The sequence below is a fragment of the Bidens hawaiensis genome, unplaced genomic scaffold (genome assembly GCF_021521415.1).
Source record: "Bidens hawaiensis isolate Kalapana, Puna unplaced genomic scaffold, B.hawaiensis_p1.1 tig00021374_1, whole genome shotgun sequence".
NCBI classification, from domain to species: domain Eukaryota; kingdom Viridiplantae; phylum Streptophyta; class Magnoliopsida; order Asterales; family Asteraceae; genus Bidens; species Bidens hawaiensis.
In genome coordinates, this window is record NW_027493318.1 from 42,232 (window position 1) to 66,165 (window position 23,934).

General features: G+C 40.2%; 1 protein-coding gene across 1 annotated transcript; it reads left to right on the plus strand.

Moving 5' to 3' along the window:
• Window positions 1–9,007: 9,007 nt before the first annotated feature.
• On the plus strand, window positions 9,008–13,223 carry LOC143563371 (protein HLB1-like). The gene is made up of 14 exons (XM_077050925.1): window positions 9,008–9,291; window positions 9,833–9,955; window positions 10,119–10,188; window positions 10,301–10,414; window positions 10,569–10,652; window positions 11,179–11,229; window positions 11,342–11,371; window positions 11,486–11,548; window positions 11,654–11,719; window positions 11,798–11,926; window positions 12,042–12,077; window positions 12,175–12,294; window positions 12,424–12,582; window positions 12,945–13,223. Exons 1-14 carry the CDS (start codon window positions 9,008–9,010, stop codon window positions 13,053–13,055), a joined length of 1,440 nt encoding a protein of 479 aa, XP_076907040.1. The 3' UTR covers window positions 13,056–13,223.
• The last annotated feature ends 10,711 nt before the right edge of the window (window positions 13,224–23,934 follow it).

Here is a 23,934-nt window from a genome sequence, read left to right on the forward strand (position 1 = left end):
CATTTATGCAATTTGTGTGAGTTGGTTTGAATGATAAGAGTGAACAAGCATTGAATAAGTTTTATAGACCAAAAGGGTTGGTGACTTGGTGGGCAGGGGTTGGTCACTTAAATGGGGCTTGGTTGGAATGGTGGTTCACCTATTTAAGATGTGGTTCGTGGGTGGTTAGTCACTTATAATTGTGTATTACACTCATGGTGGTGTTACTATCAATCTTTTCGTAATTGGCCCCGTTGTCTTTATTGATTCATTGGTTAAAAGTTGTTTTAAAGAGCATTTAATCATAAATAATTTACAATTTGAAGTCAAGAGTATATATAAAGCTAAAACCATACATGAAGTGAGTGTGTACTTGGATCTTTTAGAATGTTTAACATCTTTTCATAAGGTTTTTCTAGAATCACTAAACTGTCTATTTGTTGGTCTAGCTTGACATATTGTCTATTTCCTTTATAGGATTTTTTTTTAACTTGAAAGTGATTCATATATGAAGTTTCAAGAATGTCTTAGACTTGTTATTGGGTAATTGTTGTAATTATAAGATAATGTCAATCAAATCATTAAAAAGGGAGTCATTCTTTCTTTCTAGGTCAATAGATATGTTTAGAGCCAGCTCAACCTTGTGCAAAACCCTAAGATAATCTCAATCAGATACAAGAGCCAGTTTAACATTTTCTAGAAACCTAAGCAAATTATAAAATTGCGGTCCTTTTTGTAAAAGAGGAAGTTAAAAGTCGAGACTTTATTGCACTAACAGACACTTAGTTGCATAGACCCTAGAGTATGCAATAGAGATGTTAGTATTACTAATAAAATTATGTATTGGTTACTTGGTAGTAATTCAACAAGGTGTTGTAACCATATATGTGAACGAATAAAGAGCAATTTATTATTAGATAATTCGATGAATGAATCAATAGAATTGTGAATGAATATGAGGTTACCATACTTGAATATGACGCGTTCTTGATCACAATCTTCCATTCAAGTTAAATAAGTCGTCAAGCATCGACCGTCAGTACTATAAGTGACAAAAATAGTAATGATATTAAAGTTCAAACTTCAAAGGTCATAACTTGGCAATGTTCATAGGAGTATATTATCTACTTCTCTTTCCAACCTCATAGAAAATTCATAATTTTTTCCTATAAACAAAGTATAGACGAGTATTGAACTAACGATAACATATAAAATTTTAAACAAAGTTGTATTGGGGGCTCCCAAAGTGCTATGATCCAAACAACTAACAAGATGTGAAGATGCTAAACTGCCAAGAAATCTACATGTAAGACTACCTAATGTGAACATGCGATGCAGAAGACTGCCTCAGACTAATATGTAAATTGATTTGTTCGACCCTTGAACAGTGAACTAAAGTAGATATCTTCATAATATCTTATCTTAAAGTAGACAAAAGCACACACTAATAAGTTACAGTATAACTTATAATAGTAGGTGTTTCACTCAAACCAACCATACAAATAATTTAAAAGGCAAGAAACACTTTATTACCATGAATTACATTGTACCAACCAATTCACAACCATGTTGTGAAGGCAATCAAAGTAGCAATTGTTGGAAGTTTATGAGTGTGAATGAAGTAAGGGGTAACATGTTAGCACAACGTTGGATTGAAAATAATTAATGGTTTATAAGGTAGAGCCCTTGCACCCATTTGAATTCTTTATGACATGTTTTACCACAAGTCCTACGCGCGCGCATGGGGTGGGGGGGGGGGTTGCAAATTTGGGTTTCTGGACTAGAAATCCATCGAACTCGTGCGGACACGAATGCAACTCCGAAAACCCGAGCCCGCGTGAGACAGTTTTTGAATTCATTTTTGAAATTCAAATTGGTTGTCTGGTCAATACCATTAATAATCATAATGATTATGATTATTGTGAATCAGTTTCAATTCTTTTTATAATGGTCATTAGATGAGTATTATTATTATTTAATATTCTTTAATGGTCATAACTAAGAATTGATTATATGCTATGACTCTTGGTTATAAATACCATGACCAGATTTTAGTCAAGACACACCAAAAAACAAACACACTTCTTCTTCTACATCTCTACAACAATATTATTTCGTTTTCGTTTTCAGGCAACTGATCGAGTCCGGCAGAGCACGGATTCTGTTTCGAACCAGAGTACCCTGTGAACAGACCGAGAATCTGTTTAAGGGAATTGTGTTAAACACAAGCCCGGTTTACTGTGTTGATTGTTTCTTTTTCTGTTTATTATTAATACAAGATTTCCAACAAACTTAAACATATTACTTATTATTATTCTTGTATTTTCGTTTCAGAATGGAATCCCAACCCATGAGTATTGTCGTTTCTGCCATCTTCACTACCGTTGTTGCTGTCACAACCGGTTTGGTTGCTTCGCTGCCTAATGCAGTCACGTCTCATGCTGAGAAACCGGAGAAGTTCACCGGTGTGAATTTCAAACAGTGGCAACAAAAGATGTTCTTTTATTTGACCACTTTGAACCTCGCGAGGTTCTTGACTGAAACTGTTCCTCATGTTGATGAAGGGGCAACGGATGCGCTGTCGGTGAGCACGGTTCACGCTTGGAATCATTCGGATTTCTTGTGCTGGAACTATGTCTTGAATGGCATGGTTGATGCACTTTATAACGTGTATTGTAAGGCCAAGACTGCCAAAGAATTATGGGAGTCATTGGACCGCAAATACAAAACCAACGATGTCGGTACTAAGAAATTCGTGGTGGCTAAATTCTTGGACTTTAAAATGATAGACTCAAAAACTGTTATGAGTTAAGTCCAAGATTTGCAAGTTATTCTTCATGATATTCATGCGGAAGGGATGTCGCTTAGTGAGACATTCCAAGTTGCTTGTATTATTGAGAAGCTACCACCAAGTTGGGTCGATTTCAAGAACTATCTCAAGCATAAGCGAAAGGAGATGACCATTGAAGATCTTGTTGTTCGTCTTTGTATTGAAGAAGATAACAAAATTGCTCTAAAAAGAATTGACAGTCCCGGAACAACAAAGGCTAATGTTGTTGAACATGGCCAATCTTCAAAGGGTAAAAATGGTGGAAGAAAAATCATGGGAAAGGCTTCAACTTTGGGCCTAAGGGGGGAGTTGGGAAGAAAAAGAAGTTCCAAGGAACTTGCTATAATTGTGGAAAGCAAGGCCATAGGACCAATGAGTGCAAGCTTCCAAAGAAGGAAAATGCTCGACAAGTTAACATGGTTCGTGAGGTGGAGAACCTTGTTGCGGTGGTCACGGACCTCTCGATTATGGTCACCGAAGTCAACTTGGTTGGGAAAAATAACAAAGATTGGTGGGTCGATACGGGGGCTACCCGTCATGTATGTTTTGAAAAAAAGTCTCTTTAGCACTTTCAAAGAGGTGACTAATGGAGAAAAGGTGTTTATGGGAAACTCCGCTACGGCCGAAGTCAAAGGTGAGGGGAATGTGGTTTTGAAGATGACTTCGGGAAAGGAACTCACTTTGTCAAATGTGTTGTATGTTCCCGAAATTCGTAAGAATCTTGTGTCGGGGTGGCAGTTGAACAAGTTTGGGTTCAAAATGGTGATTGAGTCTGATAAGGTCGTGTTGACCAAAAATGGTGTGTATGTTGGTAAGGGCTATGTCCTCAATGGTATGTTCAAGTTGAATGTAACCATGTTTAACAAAATGAATGAGAATGCTACTAGTTCTGCTTATATGCTTGAGTCTTCTAATGTTTGGCATGGTAGATTAGGTCATGTTAATTTTAATTCCATTCGACGTTTGATTAAACTTAAATGCATACCAACATTCGATATCGACTTAAATAATAAATGTGAAACTTGCGTCGAAGCAAAACAAACGAGATCGTCATTCAAAAAGATTGAACGATTTACTGAACCCCTCGAGATGATTCACACCGATGTGTGTAATCTAAAAGCAATTCCTACTTGTGGTGGGAACAAGTACTTCATCACGTTCATTGATGATAGTACAAGATATTGCTATGTTTACTTACTTAAGAGTAAGGACGAGGCTATTGATAAGTTTATCTTATTTAAAGCCGAAGTTGAGAATCAACTAAATCGAAAAATTAAAAGAGTAAGGAGTGACCGAGGAGGTGAATATGTTTCACCTTTTATTGACTTGTGTGAAAAAGAAGGAATCATACATGAAGTCACGCCTCCTTACTCCCCTCAATCAAATGGCATAGCGGAACGTAAGAACCGGACCTTGAAAGGAATGATGAATGCCATGATGATAAGTTCTGGGGTAAGCCCGGGCATGTGGGGGGAAGCAATCTTATCGGCTAACTATGTCTTAAACATGATATCGAATAAGAAGAAAGATCTAACTCCATATGAGTTATGGACGATAATTAAACCACCATATAAATACTTGCGAGTGTGGGGGTGCCTAGCCAAGGTAGTGGTGACTCCACCAAAACGCCTACTAATAGGACCCAAAACCGTGGATTGTGTATTTTTAGGATATACCCTTCCCGGCGGTGCATATCTATTTCTTGTGCATGATTCCAAGAATCCCGGAATAAACAATGGCACCATAATAGAATCAAAGGATGCATCATGTTTTGAATATAAGTTCTCATGTTTGGATAAAGGAAAACCGAGCTATTCTAGATCGGTTGAGGAAAGTATTCAAAACGAGAGTACTGGAGATGAACCTCGGAAACAATCTGAGACAGAGGAGGTTGAAATCAAAGGTAAACGGCAAAGGACTGAAAAATCCTTCGGCCCTGATTTACTTACCTACATGGTAGAAGAGGAACCTCAAACGTATCAACAAGCGGTGAACTCCGCTGAAGGACCTCAGTGGGAGGCCATCAAATGTGAGATAGATTATATCTTACAAAATCATAAGTAGGAACTAGTGGATCTTCAAGAAGAAGATGAAACCTGGTGGCACCATCGATAAGTATAAGGCAAGGTTGGTGATCAAAGGATATAAACAACGAGAAGGTTTAGATTACTTTGATACATATTCGCCGGTTACGCAAATAACATCTATAAGGTTGGTGCTTGCCATTGCCGCCATTAGAAACTTGAAAGTTCACCAAATGGATGTAAAAAACGGCTTTCTTGAATGGAAATCTAGAGGAAGAGATTTACATGGAACAACCCGAAGGCTTCATAGCCGTTGAGCAAGAAAAGAAAGTATGTAAACTTGTGAAATCCTTGTATGGATTAAAACAAGCTCCTAAACAATGGCACCAAAAGTTTGATCATGTCATGCTTGATGCTGGGTTCAAAATCAATGAATGTGACAAATGTGTGTACGTGAAGGACACATCCTATGGATATGTCATTTTGTATTTATACGTAGATGATATGCTCATTGCTGGAAGTGATGACAAAATCATAACGTCCACAAAGAACATGCTAAAAGCAAGATTTGACATGAAGGACATGGGTTTTGCGGATGTGATTTTGGGAGTTAAAATCACACGAACCCAAGATGGACTTGTTTTAAGTCAATCCCATTACGTGAGAAAAATTCTTGAGAAGTTTAATGCAAATGACTCTAATGTAGCTAGAACTCCCATTGACACAAGTCAACATCTAGCTAAGAATAGAGGTGAACCCGTTAACCAGTTGGAATACTCAAGAATTATTGGCAGTTTGATGTATCTTATGAGTTGCACTAGACCTGACTTAGCATATGCTGTGAGCAAGCTAAGTAGATACACAAGCAACCCAAGTTCAAGTCATTGGAACTGTGTGATTCGGTTGCTTCGGTACCTAAGATACACTAGAGAATACGGGTTACATTATAACAGATATCCAGCAGTTGTCAAAGGACATTGTGATGCAAATTGGATATCTGACACGAATGATTCCAGAGCAACAAGTGGGTATGTATTCACACTTGGAGGTGCTGCTATATCGTGGAAATCGTACGGTTATAGCTAGATCCACGATGGAATCGGAATTCATCGCCCTAGATAAAGCGGGCGAAGAGGCAGAATGGTTACGTCAATTTGTTGAGGATATACCAAGATGGCCTAAGCCGGCATCGGCCATCTGTATACATTGTGATAGCCAATCGGCAATTGGCAGAGCTCATAGCACAATGTACACTGGTAAGAATAGACATATTAGACATAGACATAATACGGTACGACAACTAATATCTACTGGAATTATCATGTTGACTACGTGAAGTCAAAGGATAATATTGCGGATTTGCTAACAAAACGCCTAAGTAGAGAGTTAGTTCAGAAGTCGTCCATGGGAATGGGACTGAAGCCCTTGAAAAATTAAAGTTCATGTGAAGGAAACCTAACTCAACAGACTGGAGATCCCAAGAGTTGGGTTCAATAAGAAAACCTAATTGTATGAATTAGTGCGGTCACTGTGGGGGGGGGGGGGGATAACCCTACAATTTTAAGAGGGAGTTTACCATGTGGCAAGGTAACCTTCCTAGTCCATTCCTAAAAGTGAAAAGTGTGAGGCTAAGCATATGGCTTTTAATGATTCGACCAAGGTAGTCATACATGGTGAATCACCTATGTGAGAGAAGTGGGGTCGCTTCGAAGGGTGTTGTTGGGCACAATACTTAATAGCTCTTGCAGAACCAGGCGCATGTTCATGACCATAACTAACATGACTATGAGGACGTGACTTTGTCAGGGAGAGTCTTGTGTGAAGTATATTGTCGTTTACACAAACGGCAGACGAGTTCAAAGACATCACTGTCTACTCAGAGCAAGTGGGCTAAGTATTCTTAATAAGCAAATGTTCAAAGGATAACACCTACCTATTGTGTGCAAGACTCAACTGCTGAAATCTAATCGAAATAATGTTGTTTCGACCTCCATTCATGTGGGGGATTGTTGGAAGTTTAAGTGTGTGAATAAAGGAAGTTCTAACATGTTTGTCCCACATCGGATTGGGAACAAAATAATTAATGGTTTATAAGGTAGAGCCCTTAGACCCATTTGAATTCTTTATGACATGTTTTACCACAAGTCCTACGCGCGCGCAGGGGGGGGGGGAATTTGGGTTTCTGGACTAGAAATCCATCGAACTCGTGCGTGTCCGCACGTCCCGCGGGCTCGAAATTCATTTTTGAAATTCAAATTGGTTGTCTGGTCAATACCATTAATAATCATAACGATTATGATTATTGTGAATCAGTTTCAATTCTTTTTATAATGGTCATTAGATGAGTATTATTATTATTTAATATTCTTTAATGGTCATACGTCCTGCTTGCGGTGCACGCATATAATGTATATATGTGTGAACCCTCGGGTGGGCAAAAGCGAAATTGCACTAATTTTGACGTTATTTTACTAATATCGTGAAAATAACGTTAAAAGTGGCGGAAGGTTAATCAGGCATCATGTGGTGGCGTTGATAGCCGAAAGACAAGGGTACATGCACCAATCGGTCGGTGTCCCGATGGTTGAGTGTTATGTGTCTTATGTCCAAGGCTTGATGCAAAACTACTATCGAGCCGGGGGTCTCACCGGAAGCAGCCTCTCTATCCCTATGGGGTAGAGGTAAGGCTGTCTACATCTTACCCTCCTCAGACCCTACTATAGCTTTGCTATTGGTGGATATACTGAGTACGATGATGATGATGATGATGATTCTTTAATGGTCATAACTAAGAATTGATTATAGGTTATGACTCTTGGTTATAAATACCATGACCAGATTTTAGTCAAGACACACCAAAAAGCAAACACACTTCTTCTTCTACATCTCTACAGCAATATTATTTTGTTTTCGTTTTCAGGCAAGTGATCGAGTCCGGCAGTGCATCGATTCTGTTTCGAACCGGAGTACCCAGGGAACAGACCGAGAATCTATTTAAGGGAATTGTGTTAAACACAAGCCCGGTTTACTGTGTTGATTGTTTCTTTTTCTGCTTATTATTAATACAAGATTTCCAACAGCAACTCCCTTCTTAATCTATGCAAAATCATGCAGTTGACACATTTTGTGCAGGCATTTTTTTCCATATCAAGTACATACAACACATAACAAATTTCAACTCCGCTCAACCCTCAATTGTGAATCTACAACGGAGTAGTCGAGCAATAGCCCTAGAATCTAGATACCAAATAAACGAAATCAGGGAACATGTTATGGAAGTTGATTAAATTCATCCTTTCTAGAACACGTGACTGTCAATCAGACACTCGCTTCTTGTGTCCGGGAATTTGGATTTTGCCGTCATGGAACAATGGAATTTTAATTGGAGTATCTAAGCCAAACAGAGCTCGGGAAAAATTACGAGCCCTAAAAATTGTGGATGCCCTAAGTGGGTGCTTATTTCTCAAAAAGAAAAAAAGCCAATGTAATATAGTTTATAATTACTAAATTTGAATTATCCTTTAAACGCACGAATCTATAAATCATTTATATGATATCAAAATGAGTAACATATAAATCATTTATATGATATCAAAATGAGTAACATTTATTGATTAGTTTCTTTTTGAATTATCCTTTAAATTATTAATTTTATCTTGCGAATGCGCTTTTATAGTGAAGATTTGGACTGACAATCAATAATTCCTTTATTCGGTTTTGTTGGGTAAAATTAGGTTGAGTTATATCATCATAATAGAATAAGAGATTCCGATTATCAGTATATGAACAACTATCTCCTGAGCACAAGTTTAGGTTCAATCTCAATGGGAATATAAAATGGAACACCGTGAGGTCTCAAATTGGAATTTGATCCCAGCCGGATTTTATCGTAGTGGGCTTTCTAACAACGAGTTTTACTCAAAACAAGAGAAGACGAGCTTAAGCTACTAAACATTGTCTACAATCACATACATATGGGGTCTCCTTTTATTATTAAGTTACCCGGGATACCGTCCTTTGCTCGTTCATTTCGTTTAAAAAAAATACAATTTAATTTTGAAAGTAATCCTAAAGAAGCACATGAGTTTGAGAAGTTGCAGTCTTATCTGTCTAGATTTCAGGGAGACTGAGTCCACTAATTTTCACTGGATCTACACATCAATTCAATTCAACGATGTCTACCAACGGGGGTGATGCCGAACATTCCGATCTCGCGATCCAGTCAACTGATACATCCAACGGTCATTCTTCCAACGTTCACCCACCGATCCAATCAAATAATAATAATAATAATAATATTGCTGCGGAGGATGCAGATCCGAAACTTGCAAACGACAATGCACCGGCCCAGAAAGACCAAGGCAATCGAACTTTCACTATGAGAGAGTTGCTGAATGAATTGAAGAATGGAGACGCTGATGATGATGATCAACACTCTGAATCTGCTGATCGTCATAGGTTACCTTTTTGCCCTAATTTGGATATTATTGTTGATATTCGTAATTAGAGCAATTGAACAGATTATTAGTTGGTTCTGTTTTAGTAAATATATTGAGGGAATTTTCCCGTAATGACCCGCCGTGTTGAACCGTCGTTTTGCCTAATTCCAGAAATAGCCTGTTCCCAATCCAATTGTGGCTATGCGATATGTGTGTCGGACTATGAGATTCATCTGCCAATGACGGGATGACACGTGGCGTCCAAACTCATCGTCGAAGATGAGTTTGAGGTCAAAGCTCACCGTGAAGATGAGTTTGAGCTCAAAACTCATCGTGAAAGTGACTTTGGATGCCTACGAGTCAGTTTTTCATTGGTCTTTGTAACTTATCGTTGACTCCGGAATTTAAGCGTGACGATGAAGTTGGGATGGGTTATTCTTGGAAGTTAGCAAAAGCGACGGGCATTTTTGGACTCTCTCTCCTAAAGTTGGTCATTTTGAGAATTTTACCATATATTGATACATTTGCTGGTGTTTGGACATGTGTTTGAACTTATGTAGTCAAGAAAGCACACAACAGCACACAGAAAAAAATAGTGCTGCAATGGAGTTGATTAATAGTGTCACGGGATCTGATGAGGAAGGTCGGTCAAGGCAACGGATTCTTACATATGCGGCTAGAAGGTAGCCCTATTTTTCATAATTTATGCTTATATAATAATATTATTTCTTAGTACATAATTATATTCAATCTTGAACTGATCATAATAAGCTTTATTACTTTTGGATCTTATGTTTAATGGTATTTTAGGTTGTATGCTTATTTATGGTTTGTTTTTGGTTTTAGGTATGCCAGCGCAATAGAGAGAAATCCAGATGATTATGATGCACTTTATAACTGGGCACTGGTTCTTCAGGTAATTGGTGTACCAATGCAACCAAGTTATATTAAAGATAGATGTGCGTGCTGTTGCCTGTAATCATGTAATACTTCTGACAAAAGTATGTATAACTTTTGATGCATTTCAGGAAAGTGCAGATAATGTTAACTCTGATACAAGTTCACCGTCCAAAGATGCTTTGCTTGAAGAAGCTTGCAAAAAGTATGATGAAGCTACGCGTTTAAACCCTACACTTCACGATGTATGTATCTCAATCTCTGTAGTATAAACTATAGAGTATAAGACTGATCATGAAATATGGCATCTTAATTTAGTTACATGATGTTTGTACTCTGATAAGGTAATTGAATTTAAAATATTCCACATGTCACTATATTCATGTTCTATAATTGCAGGCTTTTTATAACTGGGCTATTGCCATATCTGATCGCGCCAAAATGCGGGGGCGTACGAAGGAAGCTGAAGAGTTATGGAAGCAGGTTAGACCTTTAAATTATGATATTTTTACAGGTGGCAATCTTGACACAACTCGTAAACGACATGGAAATAATCAAATTTTGGGTTGGCGTATCTAACCTGTTTGAGAAACGGGTCGTGTTCTGGTTGACTTTAATCAATTTTTATTTTTTGATTAAATGGGTCGTGTTATGGTTGACAGGTTTAACGCGTTTAGTTAAACTGGTTGCCTTTTTTTTTTATAACCCACCAACCTAGTTAACATGTTTACGACTTCATTATAGCATGCCAACCTGTTTGACATGGTTATAAATAATGGGTTAAACTACATGATTTTAACTTTTAAGTGTGTGCGGCTTAGGGTTGATGTTTTTGACACTGATACAAAATGGGTCATATTTTGGTTGAGCTATTCAACCCGCCAACCTGTAACCCGTCAACCCACCAACCTGGCATGATTGACACACATAAATTATTTTTCCCCATGCTAACAATTTATGGAGATGGTGAAATGCATGCATTTTGAATTTTGTCTTTTTGATATTGCAGGCAACAAATAATTATGAAAAAGCTGTTAAACTAAATTGGAACAGTCCTCAGGTAACTCTGAATACCCTTATTCATTATCTATCTTATTTTTTTTTTTGTAAAAGTAGTGCCTTTTTTGTTCGTCGATTATGAGTTTATGACTTCTTGACATGATCATTTCCAGGCTCTTAACAACTGGGGTCTTGCTTTACAGGTTCTTCTAAAACTTTCTAGTTGCATTAACTTGAAAATACACAGTGATTTTATTTCTATATAGATAATTGTATATTGATATTTAATATCAATATATCGTCATTTGGTATTGCAGGAACTGAGTGCAATCGTTCCTGCACGTGAAAAACAGACAATAGTGAAAAGTGCAATAAGTAAGGTACAATACATCAACAATTTTAACCACATGGCTCACAGATAGATTTTTGTGTATTCTTAATGATATGTATTTGTTTCCTAATAACATATATTTTCTTCAACTCAGTTTCGTGCGGCGATACAGTTGCAATTTGATTTTCATAGGGCCATCTACAATCTTGGCACTGTTTTGGTTAGTTACCCACATTTTATTTATTTATATATCTTTTTTTCTAATTGGGATAATATTAATTTGGCATATTTTATGTAGTATGGATTAGCAGAAGATACATCAAGAACAGGTGGCACAATGGGTGGACATGAAGTTTCCCCAAACGAGTTATACAGTCAATCTGCTATCTACATTGCTGCTGCTCATGCGTTAAAGCCAAATTACTCGGTAAATATCTTTTTATTCTTAATTATTTTTATGCACGTTTGTTTTTCTGTTGGGTAACTATAAACATATTGATCAGTGCATCCTATGAATGTAACTTGAGTACTTATATTTACAGGTTTACACAAGTGCCTTGAAGCTTGTGCGATCCATGGTCAGTATATTTTACAATATATATAGAAATTCATAATTACACCTTTGTATTATTGTATTCTATCTTTTTTAAATTCTTTTTTTTATATATATTTTAGCTGCCGCTGCCTTATTTAAAGGTTGGATATCTTACTGCTCCGCCAGTGGGAAATCCAATTGCTCCACATGGTGAATGGAAGCGGTTTGAGTTTGTTTTGAACCATGAAGGGCTTCAACAGGTATGTTCGGTTTTCTTAAATCTTGTTTCTTTTTGTTTTTTTAATATTAATGTATGTACGCATGTGTGTGTGATTTGGTTGTCGTAAGTCATGCTTCATGTACTTGGATTTAATAATAATATGTTACAGTTACACAATGGTGAGCAACGACACGATAGAACAAGTAATGGCAGACCGGTAATTAAGATTGATATTCCGGATATTGTGTCGGTATCAGCATGTGCAGATTTGACTTTGCCTCCCGGTCCTTCTATTTGCATCGACACGATACATGGGCCCACTTTCTTGGTATTTTACATCTTCTACCCTCTTTTCATAATATATCATTTTGATTCATTTATGAGAATCATAAGAATAATCAATTACTCATTTTGTTTTATTTATACTTGAGTGTTCACCAGTCTTTATTTCTATATCATCATAAATGCTTTGAAATGTACAAAACTTACGACCTATTTACCTTTTTCTTTTATTTATACGTGAAATTTACATTGTTGAGTCTGTTTTTCTTCTACCAGCTATATTTTCTTCAAAAGTAGGTTAAATTTGTATATGTCTAGGTTACTATGATACCTTATATAATTATACTCTGAAAGTGATCATTTTTGTGTTTTTTTATTTTTTATTTATTTTTTATATGTATTTCACAGATTGCAGACTCGTGGGAATATCTAGATACATGGCTTGATGCTATTCGGGTGGTTTACACAATTTTTGCAAGGGGTAGGACGGATGTTTTAGCAGGCGTAATAACTGGATAATTTTTGTGTTATAATTTGTTTTATTGAGAGCTGAGAATTTTTTGAGTGTGGAAATGACTTGTTAGGTGGTGTAAGATTCTTGTATATTTCTGATCTCTCTTTTATGTTTAGAGTAGTTTTTACTTTTTCTAAAATGTATTGTTACTAATGATAATATATACAAAATAAAGTATGTGCACAACATTCATTTGGCAACAAAGTATATATGGGTTAACTGGAGGAGTAACAACGAATTTACACACTAAAGGATCCCACTACAACATTTAACATATATGGGTGACTTAGACTGATAAGACTCACCGAATCGAGGAAGGGTTTCTGTGAAAATAATGAATTGGAGCCATACCGAATCGACGAGTCATGCTACCCTCTTCTTTTGATAGGCTGGTAATGCCATCTAATGACAGATCACGAAAAATCACTTTGGATCGCCATTTTAAATAAAGGAAAAGCCCATGATGAAGATTTCTTTTGGTATTACATGTTTAAATTGCCAGAAAATTAGTATTCAGATTGTCTAACTTACATGCTTTGAGTAGTAGCTAGATAGGAGAAAGTAACGGAACATGAGCGGAGCTTATTTGTGTATGGTTTCAACTTTGTGAAGCTCGTCGTGACTTCTTAGTTTGGAGAAGTTGGAGTTATCAATCCCCCCCCCCCTCTTCTAAAAGGTTACAGGACTAGGGCCCTACTAGCCTCATCAGCCGATGTTTGCCGCGCGATTCAAAAAGTTTTGTTTGTTGATGATATGAAAGGTGATATGCTAGAGGTGTTACCCATACGTCAAAAGTAATTAGGTGTTTCATTAATGACGTGTGAAGCATGGGTTACATTTGATACGTTAGCATTGTGCCACATAACTCCTAACTATAGCCGTGATCTTTCTGACATGGTTATTGGATTCAAAAAGTAATCACACGTTTCTCTTAGAGAAAAACAACGAGCTATACATGTGCATAATTGACAACAAAATCCAATTATATCTAACATTACCTTTCTCAAACCTGTGTATTAGAAACATTAAGATTGAATTCAAGTATAAAAGATCCGCAGGTTACAACGTATTGAAAAGGAAATCATGAGTCCTCAATACAAACATATTCTTCACAATCAATGTCGAATCATAAGCTAATTGGTATGTAAAAGCGTAACTACCATTTCCCAACCATTCCATTTTATTTTAGAATTTGAGTTTAAAAATAAAAGAATGCTATCTTCTAAAAAAAAAAATTTAGAACAACAAAACAATTTGTAACGAGTTTTATGATATTCGTAAAGCTTGAGATACAAATGGTTTCGTGGTGTAGTTGGTTATCACGTCAGTCTAACACACTGAAGGTCTCCAGGGCGAAGCCAATATGTTTTTTATATCTTTTTTCAAACCAAATTGGTAACTTGGAAAGCTGCTTCTGGTTTGATTTCACATCGGTTTCCTCAGCTGATTACACCATTTATTAACGCCTATGTATTAACAAGGATGCATGTGTTTTAGCCGATGTATTAATGCCTAAAACCTTCGTTTAGAGCCTCGTGGGTGCAGTCAAATCTCCATCAGCGATTTATTGTTCAGCCAATTATTATCATTAGACCACCTTGCGACATGAACATGAATGTTGTTACACTAGATTTTATGTTGTATTATTCAAATTAAAACACATAACCGGTGGTACTTTTAAAAGTGTTAGAAACAGATTTTACCGTCCGAAGTAAACAAAAGCAAGTCATCTTATTTGTCCGGTTTAAAATCATCCCTTGACTTGACTATCAAATTCATATATATTATTTTTTATTTCATTCACTCTTTCACTATACATAACCTATATCACCTCTGCCACCCTCTAACCACCACCACCGCGGCACCGCCTCCGCCACCACCACCACTGACCATCACCGCCCCACCACCCAGCATTACCACAACTACCAACGCTACCTCCATTTACCACCACCACCATCACCGCCAACCACCATTGCTCGCCACCACCCGACACCCATTGCCCATACTGTTAACCGCCACCACCCGCCACAAAACATGCCACCACCAACCGTCATCACCGACCGCCACTATCGTCACCAACACCCACGACCCACCACCACCCCACCCACCATTGCCACCTCCACATCATTCGTTCTTTTCTGTCTTTCACACCATGAAGTAATGGCACTAATTTTGACGTTATTTATCTAATCTCGTGAAAATAACGTTAAAAGCGGCGGAAGGTTAATCAGGCATCATGTGGTGGCGTTGATAGCCGAAAGACAAGGGTACATGCACCAATCAGCCGGTGTCTCGATGATTGAGTGCTATGTGTCTTATGTCAAAGGCTTGATGCAAAACTACTATCGAGCCGGGGGTCTCACCGGAAGCAGCCTCTCTATCCCTATGGGGTAGAGGTAAAGCTGTCTACATCTTACCCTTCTCAGACCCTACCATAGCTTTGCTATTGGTGGGATATACTGAGTACGATGATGATGATGGTAACCAAACAAGACAATGAATTGATAATGACCCGTTTCACTTCTTTATTCATTTCATTTATTCGTTTATTCCATTCTCACATCCATTCCCTTACCCCATGCACCTCAAGCCTAACATACCATTTGACCCCCTACCGCCGTCACCCACCACCAACTTTTTTTTTAACGACAAACAAAATATATTATTAATACATAAATAGCACAAACTAGCAAGATACTAAAAACGCTAAGTCCACCAATACAATGAAACAACATGACCACACCAAACCAAAAACCTTAATCCTACCAGTTACACTTACATTTTATACAAAATTAAACGCACGCCACCTTTCCCCATGTCAACCCCAACCACTTGGACCTACTCTTCACCCACAAAAAACTTAGCGCTTTTATCTCACCAATCACGCAACTTAGAGTGTTCGGTTCCTGTCACACCCGGCCCTGAGCGGCGGAAACAGCCGGGCGCGCACGAGTGGGGATTGATACTTAAGCACGGGCCATTGCAAAACATTCAAAGATTTTCATTGCGCATGAAATGTTTAATACAAATACATTACATTGATTAAGATTACAAAAAAAAAAAAAAAAACATCCAAGTATAAAACTGAAGATTTCCTCGCCATATCCCCTTGCGCGGCGGGTAACCGTGCGCATCGAGGGGATAAAACCAAAATCTTCCAAAAAGCTTGTTTTAGATGTTCAGCGTGTGGTGCTCTAAGTGTGACTCCATGCGCTACCTAGTTATCTCCTGAAAGACACGTAAAAACATTTGAATCAGTATAAACTGAGTGAGTTCACAAGTTTTAGTAACTTGATAAATCGTATTGCATCATAATCATTCTGAAACATAATTCTGTTAGCATCATTATAACACATGCTTGGTAAAACATAGTTCTATCAACATATTCTGATAAAATCGTTCCGCGGGTTACGCGCGAACATTTCTGGGAACTGTGCTCGTCTGTGTAAGTGGCGCTGCCACTACGAGCTAAAATAGCGTAATACCGTCCCGCGGGTTACGCGCGGACACTTCTGGAAAACTGTGCTCGTCTGTGTAAGTGGCGCTGCCACTACGAGCGAATATATGCTGTAATACCGTCCCGCGGGTTACGCGCGGACGTTGTGCCGGAAAACAAGGCGCTCGTCTGCGTAAGAGGAGCGACCTCTACGAGCGGGCTTAATCCCATAGTACTGCCCCGTGACATGCTAGGCACTCGTCTGTGTAAGAGGTGCGACCCCTACGAGTGGGCGGATCAAACCAGCAGTCCCTACCCTTAGAGTTCCAATGGTAAAGTGATCACTTACTCGAATCTGGTGCACTATCATCGAAAAACCATAGATAATTGTTCGCATTGCTCATCATGAAACATAACTTAAACACGTAATCGTTTGCTTAGCTTGTAAGTATACCATGATAAAACATTATTTAAGTACGTGTCCCTCGCCCCGAAAACAGTTTAAAATAGTGAAAACAGTGAAAATGGGGCTGTGAGACTCACCTGTGGTTCTTGTTAAGGGATTAATCGAGATTCGGGTTTTCTTGGTGTTGGCCTCGGAATCGAAGGTCTAGAATACGATTAAATAACAAATATATATATTAAGATCAAGATATAAGGGTTGGAAAGTAGATCTCAAGGTTATAATCTCGGCTTACCTAGTAACAGGATCGGAGCTGGAAACAACGGATGCTTGGGAAAAGATTAGTGCAAGTTTGTAGTTCTTTGAAGTGTGTTTTGGGTGATAATTTAGGCTACAAATTTATAGGCAAACTCAAGGGAACATAATCCCTTGCTTTTAGGGAATTGTAATCTTTTGAAATGATGATAAAGTATGGAAATTATTATTATTTATTAAAAAGAGTAGAAAAGTAGATTAAAGATTCTGATTTGATATGGACAGGACATGCAGGGCTGTGGTTGGTGAGAGTGGGTGGCTGGCAGTTGACTTTTACAGTTTGCTTTTTCAGTGCTTTAGACAGTGTACAGTAAAAAGTAGAAGTTTTCTGAAACACGCAACCGCCCTCTTTTGGGCGGGGACAATTTCCTTAAATCTGATCATTTTGACTAAGTGTTCTGCGCGTATAACTTGGTGCGCATAGCTTCCTGCGTGTAGAACATTTCTTTGCTGCGGGTAGGTGCGTAACCTTCTCGCAGTTAGGGACATTTGAGTTTCATTTGTAGATTCTCCAGGTGGTTTTGGTATTTCAACATAGTGATCAGTCATGTTGAAGTCAATTCCATCCTGGAGCTTCAGACAAACTAGCTCTCAACGTTCCCGCCATGCGGGTAGGTTAGTTCCCTTCCGCACGCGCATAAACGATGTAGGATGCACCCGCCTTAGCATCATGCGGGATGGTCAACCCATAGACAACATAACGTTTAAGTTACATGAAAACATAAAGCCAAATCATTCACGCATGGCGCATATAACATATGCTCACGCAGGTTCTTAATATGGTGCGCTCGCGCAGGGCGCACATAACACATGCACGCGCTGACTAACATGGCGCGCTCGCGCAGGGCAAACATAAATGCCCGCGCTGATTCTAACATATGCTCGCGCCAGGCGCACATAATGTGCCCGCGCTGATTCTTAACATAGCGCGCTCGCGCAGGGCGCACATAACAAATGCACGCGCTGACTAACATGGCGCGCATAATATTTACAATCACCTAATTATTAGGTTGATTACTTAGTTTAAGGGGTTGGGAATTTACCGGGTGTCACATTCTCCCCTCGTTAAACGAATTTCGTCCCGAAATTTAGGAGACGTTGCTGGCAGAAGCCATATTCTGAAAGAGGTGTGGGTATTTTATGCGCATCTGATCTTCTCTTTCCCAAGTGAATTCAGGCCCACGCCTTGAGTTCCATTGAACTTTTACCAACTTGATTCTGCTTCTGCGCAACCTTTGTTCTTTCCAATCGGTTACTGCTATAGGCTCTTCTACGAAGTGCAGCTGTTTGTCAATATGAATTTCTTCCACCGGTAAAATCAACGTTTCGTCAGATAAACATTTCTTGAGGTTGGATACATGAAACGTATCATGAACTCCACTGAGTTCGGCGGGTAGACGGAGTTTATAAGCAACTGGACCGATCCTCTCCAGGATCTCAAAAGGTCCAATGTAGCGCGGATTTAGCTTTCCTCGCTTACCGAAACGGGGGACTCCCTTCCATGGAGAGACTTTCAAAAGTACTTTATCCCCTACTTGAAACTCCAACGGTTTCCTTCTCATATCAGCATAACTTTTCTGTCTGTCGCGTGCTGCCTTAAGGCGATCCCTTATCTGAAAAATCTTGTCTGTTGTTTCTTGGATCACTTCTGGGCCAGTCATTTGCTTGTCGCCCACTTCAGCCCAACACAGTGGGGATCTACACTTGCGCCCATATAAAGCTTCGAACGGCGCAGCCTTAATGCTTGTGTGATAACTGTTATTGTAAGAAAATTCAACCAACGGGAGGTGGTTATCCCAACTACCTCCAAAATTGATCGCGCACGCGCGCAGCATATCTTCCAATGTCTGGATCGTTCGTTCGCTTTGTCCATCCGTTTGGGGGTGATAAGCCGTACTCATGTCCAGTCGAGTACCTAACCCCTCTTGTAATGATCTCCAAAACCTTGAGGTGAACCGACTATCTCTATCAGAAATGATGGACACTGGGACTCCATGTTTTGAAACTACTTCTCGAATATACAGTCGGGCTAACTTTTCCATTTTATCAGTTTCTTTAATCGGCAGGAAGTGCGCTGACTTAGTTAGCCGATCTACAATAACCCATATCGTGTCATAACCCCCAGGTGTCCTTGGTAGTTTGGTGATGAAGTCCATAGAGATTTGTTCCCACTTCCACATGGGAATTTCTGGCTGCTGAAGCAACCCCGATGGTTTCTGGTATTCAGCCTTTACCTTCGAACACGTCAGGCACTTACTGACATACGTCGCGATGGCGCCTTTAAGATTGGGCCACCAATACAGCGTTTTAACATCTTGGTACATCTTGTCTGCGCCAGGATGTACGGAATATCGCGTCTTGTGAGCTTCGTTTAAAACTTGCTCGCGCAATCCTCCCTTGAGAGGGACCCATATGCGGTTGGCAAAATATCGAGTGTTGTTCCCTTTTAGTTCCAAATTCTTAATCATACCCCCAAGGCATTCGTTTTTAACAAACTCTGGTTTCAAGGCTTCTTGCTGAGCGTCTCGGATGCGGGTAGAGAGATCTGCGTGAATGGTCAACCTTAGAGCCTTGACTCGTAGCGTTTTTATTCGCTCCTTTCTGCTTAGCGCGTCTGCTACCACATTCGCTTTCCCCGGATGATACTTGATCTCGCAATCATAATCATTCAACAATTCAACCCATCTTCGTTGCCTCATGTTTAATTCCTTCTGATCGAATATATGTTGGAGGCTCTTATGATCCGTAAAGATTACACATTTCGTACCGTAGAGGTAATGGCGCCAAATCTTTAGCGCGAAGACAACAGCTCCAAGTTCTAAATCATGCGTTGTGTAGTTCTTCTCATTGGTCTTAAGTTGGCGCGAGGCATACGCTATAACTTTGTCTCGCTGCATAAGGACACATCCGAGTCCCTGGTGTGAAGCGTCGCAGTAAACAACGATGTCATCTGTCCCCTCGGGCAGGGATAAGATTGGCGCACTACATAACTTCTGTTTCAACATTTGAAATGCCGCTTCCTGATTCTTGCCCCAAATAAACGCCTTGTCTTTCTGAGTTAGCGCGGTCAGAGGTAGAGCTATCTTGGAGAAGTTCTCAATGAAGCGTCGATAGTAGCCAGCTAGTCCAAGGAATTGCCTCACCTCAGTTGGGGTTTTTGGCGCTTCCCAGTTTTCGATGGCTTTAACCTTAGAAGGATCGACGTGTATTCCTTTCTCGTTTACAACGTGACCGAGAAAGTGAACTTCTCTAAGCCAGAACTCGCACTTGGAAAACTTCGCATACAACTTTTCTTTCCTTAACAATTCCAAAATCATTCTCAGGTGTTGCTCATGCTCGGCCTTGGTTCGAGAGTAAACCAAAATATCATCTATAAACACAATCACAAACTTGTCCAAATATGGTTTGCACACGCGGTTCATCAGATCCATGAATATAGCTGGCGCATTAGTTAGCCCGAAAGGCATCACTAAGAACTCATAATGGCCATATCTGGTTCGGAAGGCTGTCTTTGGCGCGTCTTCCTCATGGACCCTAAGTTGGTGGTATCCTGACCGTAGATCTATCTTCGAATAATAACTGGATCCCTGCAACTGGTCAAATAAGTCGTCAATCCTCGGTAAGGGGTACCGATTTTTGACTGTCAGCTTGTTCAGCTCCCTGTAGTCAATACACATTCTGAACGAACCATCTTTCTTCTTTACAAACAGTACTGGAGCTCCCCAAGGTGAAAAGCTTGGGCGTATGAAACCCTTATCCAATAGTTCCTGTAACTGATTGGATAGCTCTTGCATCTCAGATGGAGCTAAGCGATAAGGCGCTCGAGCTACTGGCGCAGCTCCTGGGACCAAATCAATACGAAACTCGACTTGTCGCGGCGGCGGTAACCCGGGCAAATCTTCAGGAAAAACTTCTGGAAATTCGCGCACTACTGGTAAGTCTTCAATTCTTCGCTCATCTCCTTTCTCTACTACATGCGCCAGGAAGGCGTAGCACCCTTTCCTTAGGCACTTACGCGCCTTTAGGCATGAAATCAGTTTCGTCGCAACTCCCCTTCTTTCCCCTTGAATCATCAAAGTTTCTCCGTTCAACAGTGGAATCCGAACCTGCTTCTCATGACAAACAATCTCCGCGAGATTCTCGACCAACCAATCCATACCTACCACAATATCGAAACTTCCCAAATCTATTGGTAACAAGTTAATATTGAACTCATGACCTCCCATGACTAATACACATTGTTCAGTCCTTTCATTCGCGCATAACTGCCTACCATTGGCTAGTTCTATAGTATAAGGTTTGTCTAGCCTACTGGTCGCTAAGCCCAGGGAGTTTTTAAACTCATGGGATATAAAACTTAGATCAGCGCCAGTATCAAATAAGATAGATGCATAATGACCGTTAAGCAAAAACGTACCGGTTACCACATTCGGCTCTTCCTTTGCTTCACCCGCGCCGATCACAAAAGCTCTCCCGCGAGCTTGGTTTCCTTTCTGTGGGCAATCCCGACTGAAGTGTCCAGGCTTCCCGCATGCGTAGCAGTTGTCATTGGCTCCAGCTTCTTTAGCACGGCAATTCACCGTCTTGTGTCCTGGTCTGCCACATTTGGCGCATGTGACGTTCGCGCATTCGCCTTCGTGGTGGTACTTGCATTTGTTGCACCATGGGTAAGGCCCGCTGTATCCTTTCCTTGATGGTTCCGCGGCTTGAATCGCGTAAACCCTTGTGCTTTCCTGCTTCTTGGGCGGTGGCTGCTTGAAGTCTGATCCTCGGTGGGAGTTCCATTTCCTCTTGGAGTCAGAGGTTCGCTGCTCGTTCAAGCGAGCAGTCAACATACCCGCACGAACCGTATCCCTTGTAAGGGTGATGGCTCGCGCAACCGCCTCGTCAAAGGTCGGAGGTGCGGCGGCGTTGAGCGGGACTCTAACGACAGGTGGTAACCCAAAGATGTACCTCTCGATTTTCTTTTCTTCTGTGTTTGCCATGTCTGGCACCAGCTGGCAAAGCTCGTTGAAACGATTGGTGTAGGCATCGATATCCGTTCCTACCATGGTGTGGTTCCAGAATTCTTGTTGCAAGCTCTGAATTTCTGCGCGAGAGCAGAACTTTCTCATCAACATTTCTTTCAATTCTTCCCAGGTCTTGTGAAGAGCAACTTCTCGCCCCAAAGTCTTTACTTGGAGCTTCCACCAAGACGAAGCTGCTTCTTGGAACATGCAGGTCGCGTAAAGGACCTTCTGGTTTTCACTACATCCGCTGATGGAGAGAACGGTCTCCATCTTGTCAATCCAATTGTAGAGCCCAATGGCTCCTTCGGTGCCTTTGAATGGCCAAGGCCTACAGGCCATGAATGTTTTATAGGAGCAACCTTTGTCCAAGGCTCCTGATTCGGGTTCTGGGGTCTCGTTCTCTTGGCGACCCTGACTAGATTCGGCCTTGCTGGCCTCATGCGTTGCAATCGCCTGCGCGATTATTCCTGCGAGCTCCTCGGGTGTCATGGTAATTCCCTTGGCTCTGGTTGGAGGCATTCTTTTCATAAAAAGAAAATACAACAAACTTAGCGCATGTACTCAGAGCACATAATGTTCTTATCTCTAGACACTGTGACCCGTGTTCCTAAGTGCGTGTGTGATTTTTCTTTTGAAAATATTCTTTGAAAAATATTTCATGCGATTCCCCAAAGGTTATAGTCTAGGTTAAAAACTTCTTTTCCTAGTTCGCTATAACCAGTGCTCTGATACCAATCTGTCACACCCGGCCCTGAGCGGCGGAAACAGCCGGGCGCGCACGAGTGGGGATTGATACTTAAGCACGGGCCATTGCAAAACATTCAAAGATTTTCATTGCGCATGAAATGTTTAATACAAATACATTACATTGATTAAGATTACAAAAAAAAAAAAAAAAACATCCAAGTATAAAACTGAAGATTTCCTCGCCATATCCCCTTGCGCGGCGGGTAACCGTGCGCATCGAGGGGATAAAACCAAAATCTTCCAAAAAGCTTGTTTTAGATGTTCAGCGTGTGGTGCTCTAAGTGTGACTCCATGCGCTACCTAGTTATCTCCTGAAAGACACGTAAAAACATTTGAATCAGTATAAACTGAGTGAGTTCACAAGTTTTAGTAACTTGATAAATCGTATTGCATCATAATCATTCTGAAACATAATTCTGTTAGCATCATTATAACACATGCTTGGTAAAACATAGTTCTATCAACATATTCTGATAAAATCGTTCCGCGGGTTACGCGCGAACATTTCTGGGAACTGTGCTCGTCTGTGTAAGTGGCGCTGCCACTACGAGCTAAAATAGCGTAATACCGTCCCGCGGGTTACGCGCGGACACTTCTGGAAAACTGTGCTCGTCTGTGTAAGTGGCGCTGCCACTACGAGCGAATATATGCTGTAATACCGTCCCGCGGGTTACGCGCGGACGTTGTGCCGGAAAACAAGGCGCTCGTCTGCGTAAGAGGAGCGACCTCTACGAGCGGGCTTAATCCCATAGTACTGCCCCGTGACATGCTAGGCACTCGTCTGTGTAAGAGGTGCGACCCCTACGAGTGGGCGGATCAAACCAGCAGTCCCTACCCTTAGAGTTCCAATGGTAAAGTGATCACTTACTCGAATCTGGTGCACTATCATCGAAAAACCATAGATAATTGTTCGCATTGCTCATCATGAAACATAACTTAAACACGTAATCGTTTGCTTAGCTTGTAAGTATACC